Raw genomic sequence first — 22,867 nt, forward strand, 5'->3', positions numbered from 1 at the left:
CGCAATAGATTGCTAGTAACTTAAATTCTTAAATTGTTGTTTGTAACTGTGCGTCTCATTATTGGCACTTGCTTGAAGATCCGCGTGTGGAATGATGCACGCGCCAAAGGGGAGGGACGAAATCAACTCCACCAAGCGCACATCTTCTGCTAGCTGAAAGCCACAACTCTGCAAACAAGCTCTTTACCTTTTAGTCTCGTCGACTCTTTCACGAATGTATTGCATTCCTTTAGGGAACTCCCAAACCTGCGACGCTCGATGAATTCTGTGGGGAGAGTAATTTTTCTTTTTCTTTTTATTGTCCTTATAACACAAGGTAAGTCTGTTTTCATGATATTACTTTATTAACCATTTACGATATTTACTATTTTTAATAACATTGCAAAATATTGACCTGTTCCACGTCTCTTGTGCCCCCTGTTTACTTTTCTCGCTCAAGAAAAAAAGTAGCATAAAATGCGCGTTTAACTCTTCTGTCCTATCAAGTTTATTTGATAATATTTTCTCAGTTGACATGATATCACGATTTCGACATTATGTTAAACATATGGAATATATGCACTTAAATTGACTGATTGTGTTTATACATTTTAACTAAATTATTAATCGGTCTGCTGGCATTTAAGTGGGTCTCATGCCACATTTAACACTATAAGCCTATTTGGTTTTGATAACGATGATAATGGAGATTTATGCACAAGTGTAACATTTTCTTTTAGTCACACCGATTCTCTACTCTGTTGGTGCGGGTGTATAGCGGAGTTTCGGGCGCATATTTGTCTCGCTCGGGAGACACTGACTGCAGGGAATCTAGCGGCTATTTTTGGCAACCGCGACAGCATAATTTTGTTTAATCGCTCTAAAGCCTTTTATCGGCATAAAAGGAACCGTTAGGCGAACCCTGTGGCGTTATTATAATGAATTGCGGGTAGTAGGTTCTAATCCGTTCTTCATTTTCACTTTCATGAACCTTTGCTTTTGCGCACTCTATTAAAATATTTAAAGTCTTCCTGACCCAAATGAACCTTTCCGTTTCGGCGACACCTATGGAATTTACAACAAGTGCGTAATCGGTCGTGATCATCAACTTTTAATTTGATTAGGTCAGTAGTAACTTTACATCTAGCTAATCAAGAAACAAGAGGCTCAGTCCTCGTCTCCCTCTCATCACATGCATCCATGTCACTCAACAGTGAGTCACACACTCAAGGGATACATTTAAACTCACACATACTCATAGGTCACATGAATTGTTGCTAAATTCATAATGCCATTTTGAACTCAGAGTTTTAGAAAAGAGTAACTTGTGTTCAACTTCAGTCCAATGTCATTCATGCTGTAAGCATCCCCTACATGCTGGACTGAAATCAAGGCTGTGTGTGAGAGAGAGAGAGAGAGAGAGAGAGAGAGAGAGAGAGAGAGAGAGAGAGAGAGAGAGAGAGAATGTGTGGAAAGACATGTATCAAGAAAGGCCTGGAAATGTTCATCAGGGGATGGAAAGACTAGAGAAGGTCAGGATTGACATTCGTTTTTGTTGCACAGTTTAGAAGGGTACTGCACACTCTTGTGAGATAAAGCATGAAAGTAAAGCTACAAATAATAAGTACAGGATAACATATATTTTTAATTTGGTCAGACCAATGTTAAAGGTTTAAGGGTCAGTGAATAACCCATATTGAACAACCACTAATCTACTATTCCCAATATTGGAGGGTACGTGTCCCTCGCAATCTACATGGTGGTTATAAGTAACCCTGATTAAATTTGACATTAATCATAATACTCCAACCATTTTTGCAGTGAAATAACACAAAATCAGTGAAACTTCTTTCTTTGCTGCAGATGATGATTTATTAATGTGATAGATTTAGATTTGATAGACAATCACAAAACATATTGTAGACATTAGATATTTATTGTAATATGTGCACCTTGTGGGCATTTATTTTTTGTTCACATCAGGTGTTATTATGTTATATACATGTAATACAAGTATGTGGTGTTATTACACATGAAAAAGGCTATCCAGGGTTAGATTGAACACATTTCCTGATCTCTAGGGAGAAACATCGGATTGCTCTTTTAGCCACTCAAGTGCTCTTTTTTTATAGTTTCACATCTGTGTTTTGGTGTTGAAGGGAGAAATCAATTAGGTTCCTGCAGAGAGAGAGAGAGAGAGAGAGAGAGAGAGGTGGTTGGAGGTAAAGCCCTCTGCTTCAAAAGATTGGAATAAAGCAATACAATACAAGTAAACAAACAAACAACAAAAAAAAAAAAGCCTTGAGGATGGGTGGAAAGACTTTTCAAAATGTTGTCCTCTGTATTTCTCATCCCTGCATGCTTTGCCACCTCTATATCTTCTGGCTTTCTCAAGGCCCTGATATATTTTATACGAAGAACGAAAGGATGTTATGTCCATCCATCAAGTCCATCCATCCATCCATCTTCAACCGCTTATCCAAAGTCGGGTCGCGGGGCCAGCCACTCCAGCAGGGGGCCCCAAACTTCCCTATCCCGAGCCACATTAACCAGCTCTGACTGGGGGACCCCGAGGCGTTCCCAGGTCAGTGTGGAGATGTAATCTCTCCACCTAATCCTGGGTCTTCTTGATTTTACACAAGTGTAACAGTTAAATTGGCTTGGTTGTTTTAGAAGCAAGCTTTCCAGTAGCTGGTCAACTAAATAAAGTGAAGCTTTCAAGCAGAGTATAGAGCTAACATACCATCCTCCATCGTGGACTCCACGATGTCCAGTGCACTCTCCCTCCCATTGCTCGCCGGTCTAGATAGCGTCCATTTGGTCGAACCACTTCCACTTTTCCTTGATGGTTCTTTAGTCACTTTTAAATTTTCCCTACAATGTTGGTAGGTCCGGTGGTAGCTGTGTCTCAACTGTGCGGTCTTTTTGTTTCATTCGTCACTAAAGAGATGAACGTCAGCACCTCGTTTATTGACCACAGCAGAGATTTTTACAATTTGAAAGTCACATGAACAAATGATACTGCTATCTCTGTAGCTAACTTTAAAACTAGCAGGTTGATGTCCCATGTTGAACATCCAGTGACGCTGGTAGTGACGACTCTCTCTGGAAAATTATCGATCTGCAGGGTTTTGACGGCACATTTAGTATCGGCTCGGCTTACTTTGAACCTCCACTGAGGTGGTAATAAAAAAGTACTAGTATTTCAAAATTATGATATAAGATGATTGCCCCAAAGTGTCCCTTAAGACCAACAGAGGATTTCACTGCTTATAGAATGGATGGCAGTACTGGAAATGTGACGTGGGGGTTTGGAATGTGTCACAAATACACATGGACATGCATGTCCTCTGTACACTTTGTTCTAGTTAGAAGCCACTTAGTACAGCAGAATCACAGAACACACACGCATGCATTTACCACATGGACAGACAGTGACGCATGCCCTGAAATACTTCACACAAACACACCTCACACACAGTCTGCTGTGAGGAACAGGCATGTGTGTACTGCTGCAGGCTGAATTCTCTGGGCAATAAGAACAGCTCACCTGTCTGATTGTATACATTTTTTCTTTTCCTCCACTGACAGAGAAACACACTAAGTGTCCCACTGACGCTCTCTTTCTTTTTACTTGTGAGAAATGAGGGCTTACAGTATGTATTCAACAGCAGTGAATTACATATGGCTTTATATTATCACTAATGTCTCTTTAGTTCTTCTGTATGAATGAACCTTCTTCGTCATCCCTGTTGCCTCTTCAATGCACACCCTCTTCCATCAAACTAATTTCCAGAGCATTGAGAGACCGGAAAGAGTTGTCACGTTTGTATGCTTTGTAAATGTAATTTGGTTAATATTTTATGGCACTAAGACCTTTAATTAAACCCTCAAGTTAATTGTAGAGATTTATTTGTTTTTCTAGTTTGTTGTTTCTTGTTTGTTGTCTAGAAACTCTGTAACTAATACAAAAATAAATGTATAAAAGAAGACAATAAAATCTCTGTCAGAGAATGACGTTAACACATTGAGTAAACTCTCACACACAATCTCAAAAACAGTGTTTTTTTTCTCTCTCTCTCTCTCTAAAAAAAACAAACACATTTAAGTAAAGTGGGGATAAGTTACATGTGATGAGGGAATAAGTTCCATAAGATGCAAATTAAATTTGAATGGGCTTTAGCCCAGAATACATTGGAACAAGTAAAATGTGGAGGGTTTAACTATTATTAACTGTAATTTTAACATAGGAGCTGCAGCTATTTTTGATCCAACCCTCGGTTTTAGACTCCGTAGTCATTGTGACTGCTGATGGCTGTCCTTGCAATTATGTTAATTAATAGAATTTCTGCACCATTCTTACATTTTTATTTTAGTCAGGCTCTGAAATGAAACAAACAAAATCATCTAGTTGTATCATTTTTTAAATAAATGTTTTGCTAATATGACATATTGATAAGGTTGATTGTCAAATATTTATCAAGAATTTAAGAAAACTGACTTGTTGGCATAGTTGAGTACTCGAGGGAGCATTTGTGCTTTCATCTATCCATAATTATACTCATTCTGAGCATTCAATAAAAAAGAATTCCGAATCCATTCACCAAGGACACTTCGCAATGGGAAAAAGGAAAAAAAATGTCTTGTTCTTGAACATTCTGAAATTTCCCATCAAGGCCTGCACAAGAGTTCAAGTTTAAGAGCCTGTATGGTCAGTGTGGATACTGTGCCACTTTAATTTTGAAGGGTTATCTTAAACTTGATGGGGTTCAGAAAACTAACTTTAAACTTAAATGCTATGCTTTTTATCTTATGTATTTCAATGAGGGTGAAGTCCATTTAATTAACAAAAGCAGTGCCTCACTATCCTTGGTTAACCCTATTAACAGAAGAGGACATTGGAGAGTTAAGCTGTTGAAGTAATTAAAAGAAGAAATTAATATATGAGACAGGAGCACTGAACACTCTGTGACTGTACATGTGATTGTATATTTTAAGTTCTAAGTTCATGGCAGCTGACTGAAATTACTAGATGTAAGGCTCAGTACATTCAGTCCTCTTCCATTTTTTATTTTTTTTGTTGCCAACTAGGGATTTACAGAGATAATAACTCCCAGGGAGGGTCCACAAATATTTTAAATTGATGCTTTGTTGTGTGCATTTTTGTAAATATCTTGTTTTCAGCTGACATATTAGCATTTATCGGTCGGCCGATTAATCGGCGATTTTTAAAAAAAAATTTACATAATCGGCATCAGCCAATATCCAAGTATATCAAGCCGATTATTAGGCAGGCGCATCTGTGGGGAGCCTAGTGTTGTTGTGGAACACGTGTTCGACGCATGCTGACCCTAGAGTCATTTTCCAGCAGAGTGAGCAGACCTCATCCAGTGTCTAAGGAAGGAGCTAAGTTCCTTGGAGAAAACGGTAAGGATTAAATTTGTATAACTCCTTTATATTTAATTAAAAACTTTTGATATGTTACTGCCAACTTCAAGAAAAAACGTGACAAACGCGATAGGCGACATGACGTTCGGCTACTTTGGATATTGATAGCATAGTTGAAGTTGCATTATCGCAGCAGAAGGGTTGCTATCATGTCACAATAAGTAAGCAAGAATTTTGCAATTACAGACAGTGAATCTGAGACTTTTATTTGTTCTGTTTGTGTGTCTTATATTTGAGAGGGTTGTCACTCAATGCAGAGAAATAAGTAATAAAAAAGATACCAACGCACTATAGGCTATTGAAGGACTGGCTTTGGTAAGCTTATCGGTTCTGCTGTCGGTACTGGAGAAATTAAGAAAAATAACTGTATTGTTGCTATAAAGAGAAGCCAGCCATTTCTATGTATAATAATATGAAACCATTTGTCTGTGATGCAATTTAGCTATTCGCAGTCAGAGAGAGAGAGAGAGAGAGAGATCTCTCACGCGGTGCCACAGCGAGCACAACACGAGCTCTGCTTAATGAGTGACGACGGAGGACAGAACTAAACATTCAAACGTAGCCTGGTTTAGATCTGTGATATTAGTCTGATTTTATTTTAGATTTCGCCTTCCAAAGATTATAAAAATAACATTTATACATAAGCCGCATTCTGTCTAGCACAACTTCCTTCCCTTCAGAGCGGTGCACTGACATTTCTCCCTAAAACTCAAACTTAACGTCAGAATCAGCACGATCGGTGATTGTTGTAAAATGCAGTCTAGCTACTGTTGCTAAATTGCGGGACGCGTTTAATAATAAAAAGAGAGCAAGAGATACCATTCCCAAGGCGGCACACGCTCCGAAACGGGACAAGCAAAGTATAGGCTACTTTGGGTTTCATGTGCCCGTCTAAACGATCAACTATACACAAAAATGTCAAAACGACCGGCTTGGAGATTCACTTAAACACAGTTTATGTCTTAAATGGACGTAGTTATGGAAATAGTTGGGAGAAAATATGGTGCATCAGGAGCCTATTAGATCTGCACTCGTTCTTAAAAGGGAAGCAGTCTAATAAACATGCTGACGATTGAGCCATTACTGCGAATCAAACAACAAAAGGCAAAGAGAAAATCACTTACAGCTCTTGAATGTATAACTTCTGCTTTAATAAGCATTAATCTATCTATGATAAACTATGCAGTGTTATTTTACAATTGATTACTTTATTAGATTTCTTTTTAGATCACACCTGAACAGTAATGTTAGTGTTAACAGTAATGTAGACCTTCCTGAAATTAAATCACTGTGCCTATATAACGTTTATCTTTGTGTAATTGTTTATCTTTTTTTTATCTTTGTTTAATATATATAACAAAAAGAACCGTTAAGAATACCATTAAAGTACCGGATCGATAAGCAGTAGTAATACCATTAAAACCTTAACGATACCCATCCCTAGTTATGCCTGTGCTTCTCTTGGATGCTCTGAATATTGGATTACGTGTCTGGATTGCCCCTTAATTAAAGCTACATTTGGATCTCAACCTTCGTGTCTCGGAGCAGTTCGTAACACCTGCTTTGATTATTTAATATATTTGTTATACATTATTTATACAATATGTTTTTACATTATACATTTTTAATTTAAGTGTACAAGTGCAGATTGGTCAAGTGTTCAATAAATGTATTTGTTGAGAAATTTTGTCTATCTTCAGTAATTATTTGTGTTACATTTTATCTTTCAAATAAAAGGTTCAAATGAGAGGTTAAAAACAAGCACATATCGGCGAAATATCGGGCAAAATAAATCGGCAGCATTTATCGTCCATCGGCCGACCTGGATATCAAAAGATCGGCATCGGCCTGAAAAAACCCATATCGGTCGACCTCTATTTAGCATAATGTTTATATATTTTCTAGCCCATTGAATCTTTTTTAATGCGAGAGCTTTCTATATTAGTTATTTTGGTAACACATTACATTGAGGTTCTTTTTGTTAACATTAATGCATACGGTATCATGAACTAACAATGAACAAAAGAGACAATTTTTACAGCACTAATTTAAGCAACAATGTTACTCAACAAATGGCGTGAGTCAGGGGTGGGACTATATCTTTGTTTGAACAATGGCAACATATTCAGAGAGCTGTTTGTAAACAAATTGTAAACAATGTCTATTTTTGCAATCCGTTTAGTTGCTCTAGTGGTGCAGAAATTACATACTTCAGATTTAATCTTGGTTAATGTTAATTTATCAAAATACCTTTGTTCATTGTTTGTGCATGTAAGTTCATATTGCATTAACTAATGCTAATGTGTATAACTTTGCATGTAAAAAATGTATTAGTATATCAAATTAATATTAACCAAGAATGCTCTTATGGTATTGTTAGTTAATGTTAACTATTGCAGTAACTAAAGTTAACGAATACACCCTTATTGTTAAGAGTTACTGTTATTTGACTTTTTTAGCAGATATATATAGTAATATAACTATTCTAGACATAATACTAGAGATGCACCGATTGCAAGTTTTTTGGCCAATTCCGATTTCCAATTTTTTGCAAGTGTGACCTGCCGATACCGATTTTTTTTCGATTCCGATTTTCTTTCTAAGAACTATTATTGACCGCATATACAAACAAAATCTACCTTTCTTCAATGCAACATTTTATTTTCATAATAAAATAAATTATTAAACATTACAATTTCCCCCAAACTGCACTAAGTTACAGGATCTTCTCTCACTTAACTCTCAAAATAAAGTTAATTGTAGAAATAACAATTAACTGCAAATGAATTGCTTTATATAACAGATGTCATTTTCCACTATTTTTATAAATGGACCTTTTTCTCTTTATTACTCGTCTAACAAAACAATTCCAAAGATCTGAAAAACTGAAGTGTCCAATACGCTCAACTTACATTAGATGTCCAAATATCAATTGTAAAACTGAGCACTGCTTCGGGAACGGCTTGTAACATACCTGTCAACACTCCCGTTTTGTTATTTCTCCCAAAAAAACTCCCGTAATTTGTATGGCCCAAACCACGTTGGATGAATAATCACATCAATATTATTCCAAGGTGGTCCAGTTGCCAGATATTGAATGAAACGCATCCTACTCACACAATCGACACATCATACAAATTACAAATCATTTGTGACCTCAGCCTGGCAACCTACAACCCATTTGCGCTGTTGATATCTGCGCAGGTAGTAGACGCAGGATGTTAAATCAAGCATCACTGGTAGATGGGAGGAGAAGACTCAGCTGGTGCTCCGGCGAAAAAAAACAAAATATGCATGTATATTTAACAACAGCTGGATGGAAGAATTTAATTTCATATCCCGAAGCCATATCGACAAAGCCCACGCCTTTTGCAATGTGTGTCGCACTGATTTTAATATCGGACACGGTGGGAAAAATTACGTTACTCAGCACATTAAATCACAATGGCACAATTTCTATAGTATTTAGCCTGCCTCTGCCATCCAGCACCCCACTTCCCTTCTCCCGGATTTGTGTACCCAAATGTTGACAGATAACAGGCTGTGTGACATGACACGATTTTAAACAACTCGGGCAACGTGACGTTGGAAAGTACCTCCTACTCTGTATCGAGGAAATGTATCCGATTTCTGAACCCTCTGTCCTCAACTATGGAGAACAGCTGGTCATCCAGGGCCATGAATTCCATAATTTTCCTCGTAATTGCTTTGGTCTTTTCGCTGCTCATTCCAAGGAATGATAGGAGAGGCTGCTGACTTGTGGCTGGCTCTGAGCTCTGGCTAGCTTTAGCCTCTTTCCCTTTTTAGCTTCTTTTTTAAAATGGGCATTTTCAGCTGGGTGATGGTGTTTTAAATGTCTAATTAGGTTTGTTGTTCCGAAAGTTATTGTGTTGGTTCCCCCACGGTTTACTTTGGCCTTACAATTATTACACATTTCGAACTTTATGTATTCTTCACTCACAGTGAAGATCTTCCACGCCTATGACATGTTTACATGCAGCTGTGACGTTATTGCCTGCGCCGCTGGCAACAAAACGGAAAGACGTGAGGCTGACCGGCCGGTCACCGGTCCGGCCGAGCATGCGGAAAATCGGCTAATTCTGGTCCCTGGCCGGTCGATCGGTGCATCTCTACATAATACTATACTATTTCTTTTATCCAGATATGATATAATTCAGGATCATATGACTACATATTTTTCATATGAAAACACAGTATAAGATTTACAAAAATGGTTCACCAACAAATGAAAATTCTCAAAAATGAGTAATCCATTACGAACCTAAATGCTGTTCCAAACCCAAATTATTAAATTTTTTCCATGGAGCAGCAAAACCATAAAAACCATCACACTTTGTGTGATGAACAGTTGTAAATTTCTTTAACAGGCAGAAATTTAGGTTATTAATTTAAAATCTTTCCTTCCGCAATTAAACAATGGCGACTCAAGGAGTGTTATGTTTCAATAATTTGAATTCTATGCAAGCGCAAATTATTTTTGAGAGCTACAGCAATCACTATCCTCTGACTGTCACCTTCTGTGTTCCACAAAAGTAAGAAAGTCATTTTGAATGACATGCAATTTAGTAAATGATGTCAGAACATACATTTTTGGTTGATCTAAAAATAAACCTTTAACTTAAAGTATAAATTCTCGAGTGGTTAACTAGTTTAAGTAATTTAGATTTTCTTGGATTTACAAGGTATTTTTAGTCAATGCTTTAGGGATGCACCAATGCCTCTTTTATACCTTCTATAGCAGTCTGTAGCCATTCACCTGTTCTTGACTTCTCTCATGTTCTGAAGTGACTTAATGTTCTTTGGTGTTCACTATGATGTAGCTAGCTGCATCAGAGTGCAACATTTTAAAGTGGTTTCATTTTTCACTTGGCTACACCTGGTCTCTTTGGTGATAGTTGATGATGACCTTTATCATTGAGAGCTATGTTTAGTGCACTTAGAGTGTCTGGCAGGAGCTTGGCTCTGACCCTGAGGAACATGCTAAAAGCAAGACACACACACACACACACACACACACACACACACACACACACACACACACACACACACACACACACACACACACACATATACATACACATATGTTGGATGTTGTGTTTCCATGTTTTATTGAGATTTTCCATAGATAAAATGTTTTTTATACTGTACAAACTATACAGGTCCTTCTCAAAAAATTAGCATATTGTGATAAAGGTCATTATTTTCCATAATGTAATGATAAAAATTAAACTTTCATATATTTTAGATTCATTGCACACCAACTGAAATATTTCAGGTCTTTTATTGTTTTAATACTGATGATTTTGGCATACAGCTCATGAAAACCCAAAATTCCTATCTCAAAAAATTAGCATATTTCATCCGACCAATAAAAGAAGTGTTTTTAATACCAAAAAAAAGTCAACCTTCAAATAATTATGTTCAGTTATGCACTCAATACTTGGTCGGGAATCCTTTTGCAGAAATGACTGTTTCAATGCGGCGTGGCATGGAGGCAATCAGCCTGTGGCACTGCTGAGGTGTTATGGAGGCCCAGGATGCTTCGATAGCGGCCTTAAGCTCATCCAGAGTGTTGGGTCTTGCGTCTCTCAACTTTCTCTTCACAATATCCCACAGATTCTCTATGGGGTTCAGGTCAGGAGAGTTGGCAGGCCAATTGAGCACAGTAATACCATGGTCAGTAAACCATTTACCAGTGGTTTTGGCACTGTGAGCAGGTGCCAGGTCGTGCTGAAAAATGAAATCTTCATCTCCATAAAGCTTTTCAGCAGATGGAAGCATGAAGTGCTCCAAAATCTCTTGATAGCTAGCTGCATTGACCCTGCCCTTGATAAAACACAGTGGACCAACACCAGCAGCTGACATGGCACCCCAGACCATCACTGACTGTGGGTACTTGACACTGGACTTCAGGCATTTTGGCATTTCCTTCTCCCCAGTCTTCCTCCAGACTCTGGCACCTTGATTTCCGAATGACATGCAAAATTTGCTTTCATCCGAAAAAAGTACTTTGGACCACTGAGCAACAGTCCAGTGCTGCTTCTCTGTAGCCCAGGTCAGGCGCTTCTGCCGCTGTTTCTGGTTCAAAAGTGGCTTGACCTGGGGAATGCAGGGATGTTTCTACTCCAGACTCAGTCCACTGCTTCCGCGAGGTCCCCCAAGGTCTGGAATCGGTCCTTCTCCACAATCTTCCTCAGGGTCCGGTCACCTCTTCTCGTTGTGCAGCGTTTTTGCCACACTTTTTCCTTCCCACAGACTTCCCACTGAGGTGCCTTGATACAGCACTCTGGGAACAGCCTATTTGTTCAGAAATTTCTTTCTGTGTCTTACCCTCTTGCTTGAGGGTGTCAATGATGGCCTTCTGGACAGCAGTCAGGTCGGCAGTCTTACCCATGATTGCGGTTTTGAGTAATGAAACAGGCTGGGAGTTTTTAAAAGCCTCAGGAATCTTTTGCAGGTGTTTAGAGTTAATTAGTTGATTCAGATGATTTTCATGAGCTGTATGCCAAAATCATCAGTATTAAAACAATAAAAGACCTGAAATATTTCAGTTGGTGTGCAATGAATCTAAAATATATGAAAGTTTAATTTTTATCATTATAATAATGACCTTTATCACAATATGCTAATTTTTTGAGAAGGACCTGTATATTCTATCCCCTATCCAGAACCATACCCCTAAACCCTCACAGAAAACTTTCTGCATTTTTACATTTTCAAAAAACTTTAGTAAGCTGTTTTTCTCATGGGGACTGACAAAATGTCCCCACAAGGTCAAATATTTCGGGTTTTACTATCCTTATGGGGACATTTGGTCCCCACAAAGTGATAAATACACGCTCACACACACGCAAAAAAGAACACATACTCAAAATACTATTTTATATATATATATATATATATATATATATATATATATATATATATTAAACAGATAAGCAGACAGCATAACATTAATTTTATTGATAGATAAGATATGAAATGGTGACTTTTAGACCTAAACAGAAAAACAACTAGAATAATGATTTCCAGAATTGCTTATACACATCATATTAGATTCCATATATGCTTGCATGTGCCTCTTTCTCTACACAGGTCTTACTTGGCCAACCACTGTATTATGAATGACGTCTATCCCTGGGTCTCTCTCAGTGAACTGCTTAATAGATTTCTATGCTGTGTATGGGCATGTTTGTGCAGATTGTTTCTCATCTAAGGGAGAAGATAGGCTGTTTCGTCGTTTATTCAGGAGGTATAATCAGTTCATTCGCCCAGTGGAAAATGTGTCTGACCCCGTCACCGTGGAGTTTGAGGTCTCCATCTCACAGCTTGTTAAAGTGGTAAGAAAAACATTATAGTGTCCCCTGTCTCAAAAACACATGACCTGATTTTGTCCTGAAATTGTGTTTGAACAGAACTGTGACCCTGTAAAAAAGGTTTTAGGCCTCAGTTAAGATCAATATGTATCTAAAGAAGAAACTGTATAGGACATCCATTTCATCATTTTGTTCATGTTTATACTTGTGATCTTTCAAAAAGGAAAAATAAAAACTGTGGTGGCTTTCTATAAGGGAAATTCGATGCTGTTGTAGGGACTTTTGTTTCATTTACCATGGTCAGAGAGAGCATTTGAGTTAAAAGCCTCTGTGCTCCACTGTTACAGAAGGTTGTGCAGATTCTGTGCTTTCTCTGGCATCATACAAATCAGCATTTCAGAATAAAGTTTTCACATCATGAGGGGAGAGCTACCAAAATTATCTTTATTCTTACTTCACAGAGACAGACACCTGAGAGATTAACAAGACATAACTCACCACTTTAGTGAACAGAATCCTGGATTATAGATTATGATCACTCTCAGAGGATTAAGACAAATTAGCTGGGCAAGCATTTTTAGTAGTTTTCTTGTGAATATGCAAGTGTTTTAAAAAGAGCTATTATCATCTTATACAGCTGATATAGGTTACTGTGATAATGGCATATGTTATGCCCATGGAGCACATAGGTGTTCTTAAATTGTTTACTCTCCATCAGTGGTTCTCAACTGGTTGGTCATGACCCAAAAATGGGCCACAAGTCTGTTCAGACAGCAGGGGAAATACAATGCTAAATGTAAAGAACAAATTGCAACTAACCATACAATCATATGCACTGTTAGCATTGAAAAATAAAAAAGGAGAATCTACTTTTAAAAGGGAGGGGAAAACACTTCCCATGGGCCCTATTTTAAGAATGATAGCTCTAAGCTCTGTGCTATGCCATAAGTCACACATTCAAAGTCAATGGGTATGGCCAGGAAGTTTTGGTAGTTTCGTGCAATCATTCACTAAATCCAGGCGCAAGTGGGCTTGGTGAAATTACGTGAGCAAGGCGCTGATGGTCTGAGTCAAGTGCCATTTAATTAAGAGGTTCTTGTCCAGCACCATCTGCATCCTGTTGTAAAGTACATTCCCTGTCAAGCACAAGCGATATAAACAAAGACAGCACAGTTAAAAGAAGTTGGTAGTTTAAATTGACTATTTGCAATGAATTGGAAGAATAGAAATATGGATTCACGTTCTTTTGTGCATTATCTCCATCCTTGTTGAATGTCAGGCTTCTATGACAGTAACACACTTCTTTTATACACATGGAAAATGTGGTTCTTGTCAGGATTGGTGTATTTATGCTCCCTTAAATTATACAGAATTTATTAATAATTTTGATCTACTTACACACAAATCATGGCGAGAATTCAAAATTCAAAGTACTCTTCACATTAAATGACAATATAATCAAAACAACGAAGTTGCCAAACAAATTAATTTCAACAAAACATTCTGCCCAACTTCTTCCACCAACCCCTTTTGCAGTGACTTAAAAATCACTGTAAGACAACAGGTAGAAACATACCAATACTAAGCAGATCATAAATACAATTGTAAATATAAACATAATAATTGAAAATAAACCATGACCAAAAGATAGTTTAACACAGATATCATAAATATTTGTTTAATAAAGCAAACAATGACAAGATGTCAAATGACATCGTCATGGAGATTATTTGATGTTTCACTATATTTTCAGTTTGGACATGGACTATTTTTACCATCTGCTGGTGGATCTCTGAACTGCAAATGCAGGAACTGAGTGCTGCAAACAGACCTGTTTTTGAAACATCTTAGCTCAATAACCTAATTCTCAGGAAATTATCAAATTGCCCTTTGTGCCAGTTCATTAACATACAATACACCACCAGTTTGTGTGCATACTTCCACAGATAGCGCAAACAGTCCCACCCATGCTCACTTGCCCTTTGCACTGGCATGAAAATTGCACCTAGCATTAGCGCTCTCATGAATATTGGATAAGATGTTGGGCACGGTCGTAGCACATAGCTATGAAAATAGAGCCCCATATGAAAATAGAATCAATCAATGAAAATCATCTTGGCAATCTTTGTCCCTGTTTATTTGATGTTAGGGTGGTACGTCAATCTTCTGCTGTTGTTTAAGCATTTACAAAATTGTAAATTTCCTATTTGGCCATGTCATGTTAATAATGTTGCATATTGTTGGGTAGAACTAATTATCATGGCCCTGAAAGCAACAGCCAGATCTCTCTCTCTCCCATAAGACAATATCTGTATAGATGTTATTGTTAGCTCCTGTTCTATTCTAAATAAAAGAGGATGTGTGTCTTTTACTCTGATTGTCTGTAATTGTCTCTGTTCATCTTTTCCCCTTTTCAGGATGAAGTCAATCAAATCATGGAGACCAATCTATGGCTGAGACATGTAAGTGATGTCTGTGTGCCGTATGGATGCCTTATGCATGCATGCATGCATGGGTGTTTGTGTGTCAGCTCCAGCATCTCATCATCTTTATGTCTTGCTGAGCCAATATTGATCAGAACATTACAAGAAAATGTGTATAGCATATACATATAGCAGGGTGGGATTTAAAGTTGAAGGAAGGGAAGGGAGAATATAGATATATACATGAAACAGAACAGTGGACTCTACTTGTGGATTGAAAAATCTATTTTATGTAAAGAATGGAAAACTGCAACTTTGCATACAGTAGGTGGTTAGCTGAAAAGATGGAAATATACAGGTATGTGCAAAAAAGAGTCTAGCCAGGTCAGATAATAATTAACTTTGTTGAAAAGTGTGTTGCTTTAGCAGGATTGTATCTTGGGGTGTTTGTGGATTTTGGTAAATGGGTTTTGCAGAATCAAAGGATGCGTTTGTGATACCCCCTGCAGTATTGTACAATAAATGTATGCATTTGTAGACAACGTTGCAGTTACGGCTTTCCTTCCTAAGAAGGAACGCCACTCCAGCCACTCCCCGCATCGCTCCTTCTTCCCATGGGATTGAAGACGTCCATGCTGGCAATGGATGCGATTTGGGGATGACAGCAGGCTTGGTTTCGCCGGGTCTGATCCTGATGCCCAGATGTCCGACATGCTTGCCCGGCCCGCTGTCAGCATGGGGCTGGACTGGAACCCTTCGTACTCCCCACAGCCTTCGCGGCTGGACAATTGATTCCTCGTGTCCGCATGCTGCTCACAACCGTGCCCCCTCCAGGTTCCTTTCTTCCCAGAAGTGCATGATGAGCTGACGAGTTCGTGGAGGACACCCTTCTATACAGGTCACCGTGCCTCTCGCTCATCCGCTCTCACTACCCTCGATGGCTGAGCAGCCCACGGGTACACGGCGATCCCCCAGGTGGACAGAACGGTTGCGATCCACCTGTGCCCCGAGAACGTCGCCACCTGGCGGGGTCGCCCTGCGTTCCCCTCCAAGGCCTGTAGGATGATGTCTTCAATGCCTCCAAAGCCTACAGCACCACCGGACAGGCCGCTTCCGCTCTGCATGCCACGGCTCAGCGCATGGCGTGATTTAAATTGGACCCCTAGTGTTGCTTCTTCGACACAACGTCGAAGTGAGCGACAGACGGGGAACGTCTAGGTTACGGATGTAACCTCCGTTCCCCGATGGAGGGAACGAGACATTGTGTCCTCTCGGCCACATCGCTGAACTGAGCCACTGTTGCGGCTGAACCTCATTGTCGGCTCCTCAGAAAAATCCTGAATGAAACAGATGCATTTCCCTCCCTTTATACCCGTATGTCTGGGGGCGGGACATGCACATTTTGTCTGCCAATTTCTCATTGGCCTTTTCTCATAGATCAGAGATGCAAAAGGCTCTCAAGAGAGACACCTAGTGTCGCTTCTTCGACACAACGTCTCATTCCCTCCATCAGGGAACGGAGGTTACATCCGTAACCTAGACGTTTTTGCACGTTTGCATACTGTTCTCAATACTGTAAAACTTCAGTTCAAAACCTTACACAAAATTAAATTTGAAAGCATTTGCTATGTTTCTATAATAATAGTATACTAAAACATATTCACAATTAAGATAAATAAACAATATAAATAAACAATAAAAACAGCTGATTCCTGTTTTAGCTGAAGACCTACCCTGGTGTTTTGATGTATTGTAAATTGAGATTACAGAACAATGGATTTTTCTGACTGTGACTTTGTCATTGCCTTTTTACTGTAATTTAGATGGAAGTACTGCTTACTGTAACTTTTTTCCATTTTGAGCTTTTTTGTATTTTGAAATTATTGTGCCCATGCTAACATATGAGAAAATACAATTAAGCACACTGAAGAAAACTGCAGCATTTGAGATTCATTCCATACTGTTTGTGTAGAATGGAGTACATTCTACACAGTGAAGTGCATCTCTTGTTTTGTAAATATTGGTTTACATATGTATAAAATCAAGCATACCTTAGCCAAAAATGTAAGTTGTGTTTTTGAGTGACAAAGCATTTCTATTGGGAGAAACAGTTTGCCAGGGTTTTGGTGAAATTAAATTATTTTGAGAGATGTATGAAGTGTTGTGACGGTTGAAAATGTGATCTCATTATTGAGAAATGTGTGAAAAGATTGTAAAAACTGTCTGGTATATGATGTCATTTGTGTGATTTCTTTGATAGATATGGAATGACTACAAGCTGAAGTGGTCACCAGCAGAGTTTGATGGAATAGAGTTCATCAGAGTCCCATCAAATAAAATCTGGAGGCCAGACATTGTACTTTACAACAAGTGAGTCAAGTCTTCTAACTTCATTTAATTTAAACCTAATTTTATTTTGGAGCCAAAGGAACAATAATAATAAGTATTAGTTTGAAAAATGTAGTAAATGCATCAAAGGTCATAATATTCTTATGTGCTTTTTGACACAGTGCTGTTGGGGACTTCTTGGTGGAGGACAAAACCAAAGCTCTTTTGAAATATGATGGAACCATCACTTGGGTCCCTCCTGCAATCTTCAAATCCTCCTGCCCTATGGACATCACTTACTTCCCCTTTGACTATCAGAACTGCTCTATGAAGTTTGGTTCCTGGACCTATGACAAGGCCAAGATTGACCTAGTTCTCATTGGCTCAAAGGTCAACCTGAAAGACTTCTGGGAGAGTGGAGAATGGGAGATCATTGATGCACCCGGTTATAAACATGACATCAAGTACAACTGCTGTGAGGAGATCTACCCAGACATAACCTACAGTTTCTACATACGCCGACTGCCCCTCTTCTACACAATCAACTTAATCATCCCCTGTCTCCTTATCTCCTTCCTGACCATACTCGTCTTCTATCTTCCTTCAGACTGTGGCGAGAAAGTGACACTGTGCATTTCTGTACTTCTCTCTCTCACTGTGTTCCTCCTTGTCATTACAGAAACCATTCCATCCACCTCACTTGTGATCCCTCTGATTGGCGAGTACCTTCTCTTCACCATGATTTTCGTCACCCTTTCCATTGTCATTACAGTCTTTGTACTGAATGTGCACTATCGCACCCCTATGACCCACACCATGCCCTGCTGGGTTCGTACTGTCTTCCTTCAAGCTTTACCCCGTATCATGCTTATGCGTCGGCCTCTCGACCTGTCGGAGTCCTCTGGAAAAGCAGGACTAGAGAGTGGGGGCTCATCTGGGAGTGGAAAAGGAAGAGGAGGGGAGGGAAAGAAGAGGAAAAATAGTGGATCCCAGCAGGGAGCAATGAACTCTTTGGAATTTGGAGAGGGAAAAGCAGCATTAGAAGGAAAGAAAGGGGGATGCCCATGTCACCCGATGAAAGAGGCACCTGAGGGGGATTGTGGGAAAGCCAGCCGTCAGTTGAGTCCGCAGGCCGTCAACACGGTTGTGGCTTTCTCGGTCTTGTCACCAGAGATCAAACAGGCCATTGAGAGTGTGAAGTACATTGCTGAGAACATGAGGAGCCGCAACAAAGCCAAAGAGGTAAAGAGTTTCCCATTTAGTCAGTCCACTTGGTACAACATAGTGATTATGGGAAATCATGCTCTCGTGTACATACATACAGTGAAGATACTACATATTCACAGCTGAAATGCCACTAACGCACAGCAACAAAATTTTCCCCATATACCGGTAGTTATACAAATACCTTGACGAACATTTCTCACTCTTAATGATTAGCATAGTGGTTGTAGCTAAGCCAGCTAAACAGATCGAAACATCGGAGACCTCATATGAGAAACTGTTCAGATACAAAATCAACTGTATGTATTGTAATGTAAGTTAATTATAAATTATACTCAATTGTTACCACATTTCCGGCATCGCACACATGCAGTTTAGACAGCTTTATTAATTATGATGGAGCGGTCACATCACTGTCAGTGTAGATAGAAATGTAATAGTCTTTAATAGAATACTGCCATAAAATGAAGGAACTGTCTGGTTCGGCCAAAGTCAGTTTTCTTTTTGTTTAAACTAATTAGAAATTAAACTAATCACTTTTAAAAAAGTACGATGGTGTTACCAGTTTTTGGACTGTTCCAGTAATGTAGGCTGCCATGTTAGACATTCAGAACCATGGTTTATTTATTACTTATATCGAAACCATCATTGTACCATGATTTTTTTACATTATTGCTGTAAGGTCCTAAATATTAATGCCAGTATTCACCTTTTTTCTGAACAAGGAAGTGTTCCATGATTCGCCTGTTTTCAATTTCCACTCTCCAGTGTTTTCATCCGCATCGATGTGTATTCTTAGCTGGCAAAGTATTTCATTTTTGTTTTTAGAAGTTGTGAAAAAACATGTGGCTCTATATTGCTGATACGTCACAGAGTAGAGATGACCATATTTTTAAAAGTGCCTCACCTGAGTATGTAGATGACATGAAGCGATGGTCCGAGGTTAGTTATGTTGACATCATTATCTGTTTCAAGTTGTTATGACAGCCAACAACTGCACAAGTTGAGTGTGAAATACATTTTGGATCGCTCATTTCGGATAGTTTTACATTGCTTCTCAAGAAAAAAAACATAAAATAGGCAATTAGAATCATCATGGAGCCGTGCAGTTATTGCTTAGGAAAACTGTGGATATAGTAAAATAACTGTAAAGTGATTAATGGAAAGGAGGAGGCGAGAACCGGCTTGACAATATATATAATATTTTATAAAACTGAACCAAAAAGACAAACACACAAAGGTGTCGGACAGCTGTCCATAAATCTCTCTCTCTCGCACTGCAGCTTACAGTCAGCCTCTATCCCTCTCTGAGGCTTGAGCGGAGGCCCCACCTTTGCCCTGTCACAATAACGTCATAGTAATATGAAAAAAATTAAGAGAAAGTATTATAGAAAGTGTCAGTTCTAAAAAGAGGATGATGAGGTCAGAGTGAAAGCAGCAGAGATGACAGGATGAATTGCGGAAGCAGAGAATTGAGAAAGCATATAAAATATGTAAAAATGTGTGCATGCCACTGTCAGTGTGTGTACGAGAGAGTAAGATTTCCCATAGTCAACATGTTGTACCTCACCTCCTTCTGAGAATAATAGTTCAATCAGATACACTTCCAAGAAATGAATACTTGAATGAATACTACTATGCACTTGTAGACAATTGAAGCAATCCTTTGGTGTTGGAGGTGTGGTTCTGTTCTGGGCAAATTATCCGCCCATGGTAACAAAACAGATGCTGCAGGATTATTACAACATTGTTCCATTTATTAAACATTCTGATAAACATTCAGAATAAACATTTGCATAACACTTACTAGAACTTCAAATACTGTATATCAAGTTGGCAATCAAGAACAAGACAGAATTTTATATTGAATAAAGGAATTCCAATCTGGCAATCAACTGTAGTCTAAGAGCACAAAAAACAAGACACATGTATAGAAACTAAAGGCACGCTGCCATACAGAGGTGGAGCTGGGGATGGAGGAGGGTGTTAAGTGCAGCTTGCATCCATGCAATGGAAAGACAGCTATGCAATGAATGAACAAATATATGGAAGACTTAAATAGGACTGCTCTGATAAACATCTGAATTGTATTGGTAGACGACACGATCAGCTGAGCATCAGCTGATTGCGAGCTTGACTCACGTGACCTGACAGAGCTAACGCTACACTTGATTTAATTGTTTTTTGATTATACTGTAGGTTCACTAAAAGTGCAACACATTTACTGTACTTTCATTTTTGTTCCATTCACTTGTATGACCTCACTTTGATTTGTTTTCCTGGTATGAACCTCATAAATCATTGGAGGAATTAGCCTCATTAGTTCCTGACTGGCTTACAGTAAGAAGCTATAACTCTAACCCCCACAATCCTACCCTTCTGACCATGTAAAGCTGATCAGCCTGTCAGGCACTAAAGGGCCTTCCTCCAATATGCTTGCTCCTAGCATACCACAATTCACTACATTTATTGTTCATTTAAGTTAGAGATGGACAGTTCTTTTTTTTAACACTTCTATTTATATGGAAAGTAGAGCAGTGACAGCAAATGGTGGTGAAAAGAGGGGGAAATGGGTTTGGCAAATGACTCAAAACAGATTAATTTTTGTTGCCTGCATAAGCACCATCGCTCAACATGTTGGAGCTTATCCGTTTACTGCCTGGCCACAGCTCTGACAAGATGGATGGTTTTAACAGAAATGTGTCAAACCCCAACTCTAAAAACCTCAGATTGCAAATTTATACCAAGATTTGGATGTATGCCCTTACAAGAAAATATTACGCATTATAGACTAACATCTAGCACAAGCTTAAACAACTTAGCTAAACTCTTTGGAAATGTTGACTGAGTATCTCACTGACAATAAGTGCTTTAGATCCTTCAGTGGAAATATCATACATTTATATGAAAATGTTCAACACTTCATACTTCATGAACCTGGGGTTGCATTAAAACCGCCCCCGTCTGTCGCTCACACGATGTTGTTGAATTAAGCGACACTAGAGGACTTTCTTGAAGGCCTTGGTTACCCCTGAACTTGAGAAAAGGCCAATGAGAATTTGGCAGACATAATTTGCATGCTCCTCCCCTATAAAAGGAGGGAATCGTGCATCTTTTCATTAAGATTTCTTCTTCGGAGCCGAGCAGTCGTGCTATCAGCGAGCTGAGATCACGTCTGTTCCACTCACCTCTGTAGAGCATTTGCTATTGGCTCTACGACGCATATCAGCAGCTTTCTCCTTCTCTGCACGGCAGTTCAGCTTTGCCCCTGGGAACTTCGACAGCATTTCCTAAAAGAGTTTATTTTCTCTAAAAGTGCACACACAGCAGGCATTGAACGTCCTTTTCAAGATGCGTTTTTTTTTTAAAGATGCCCTTCTGCCCGTGTTGTTCCTGGATGCGGTCGATTTCTCTCCACTCCTGATGGTCATAGATGCTGCCTCGTTTGTCTGGGCCGTGATCACACTGAGGCGGCATTTGTGGATGATTCATGTTCTCACTGCGAGAACTTAACTCGTGGCTTTCCTTCCTAAAAAGGAACGGCACTCTAGCCGCCCCCCCCACGTCACGCCTTCTTCCCACGGGATTGAGGACGACCCGGCTGGCGATGGAGGCAATTTGGGGATTGCAGTGGGCGTGGTTTCGCCGGGTAGGTCCCCACGAACCACCCACCTCCCTGCATGCTCGTTGACTTCCGTCCAGGCTCGAGGTGAGAGTGGCTTGCCTCAAGGCCAGTCTGTTTACTCCTTTGGACCCACTGAGCTGGATGACAAATTTGCCACTTACATTCACGGCCCCCCCCCCGGTCCCTTTCTACCTGGAGGTGATGAGCTGACGAGATAGTGGAGACTGGTCCATGGTCCTTTCAGGCCTTCAGAGACCCCCCTTCGAGCCGCTAGAATCAGTCGAGCTCAGAGCCCTCTCCTTGAAGACGGTCCTCCTGATCGCGCTCGCCTCCATCAAGAGGGTTGGGGACCTGCAAGCATTGTCTGTCAGTGACACTTACCTGGAGTTCAGTCCAGCAGACACCCATGTCGTCCTAAGACCTCGACCAGGCTACGTGCCCAAGGTTCCTACGACCCCCTTCAGGGACCAGGTAGTGAACCTGCAAGTGCTGCCCTGGGAGGA

At 39.5% G+C, this 22,867-nt stretch overlaps 1 protein-coding gene across 1 annotated transcript in view; it reads left to right on the forward strand.

The window, feature by feature from the left end:
* Window positions 1–201: 201 nt before the first annotated feature.
* Window positions 202–22,867, forward strand: part of chrna6 (cholinergic receptor, nicotinic, alpha 6) — a 32,808-nt gene continuing 10,142 nt past the window's right edge. Inside the window, exons 1-5 of the mRNA XM_052126896.1 lie at window positions 202–316; window positions 12,649–12,788; window positions 15,182–15,226; window positions 17,448–17,557; window positions 17,698–18,757. Of these exons, the coding sequence (XP_051982856.1) occupies window positions 259–316; window positions 12,649–12,788; window positions 15,182–15,226; window positions 17,448–17,557; window positions 17,698–18,757 (1,413 nt within the window). The 5' untranslated portion in view covers window positions 202–258. The remainder of the gene's footprint in view (window positions 317–12,648; window positions 12,789–15,181; window positions 15,227–17,447; window positions 17,558–17,697; window positions 18,758–22,867) is intronic.

This window comes from Xyrauchen texanus, chromosome 5, assembly GCF_025860055.1.
Source record: "Xyrauchen texanus isolate HMW12.3.18 chromosome 5, RBS_HiC_50CHRs, whole genome shotgun sequence".
Lineage (NCBI taxonomy): Eukaryota > Metazoa > Chordata > Actinopteri > Cypriniformes > Catostomidae > Xyrauchen > Xyrauchen texanus.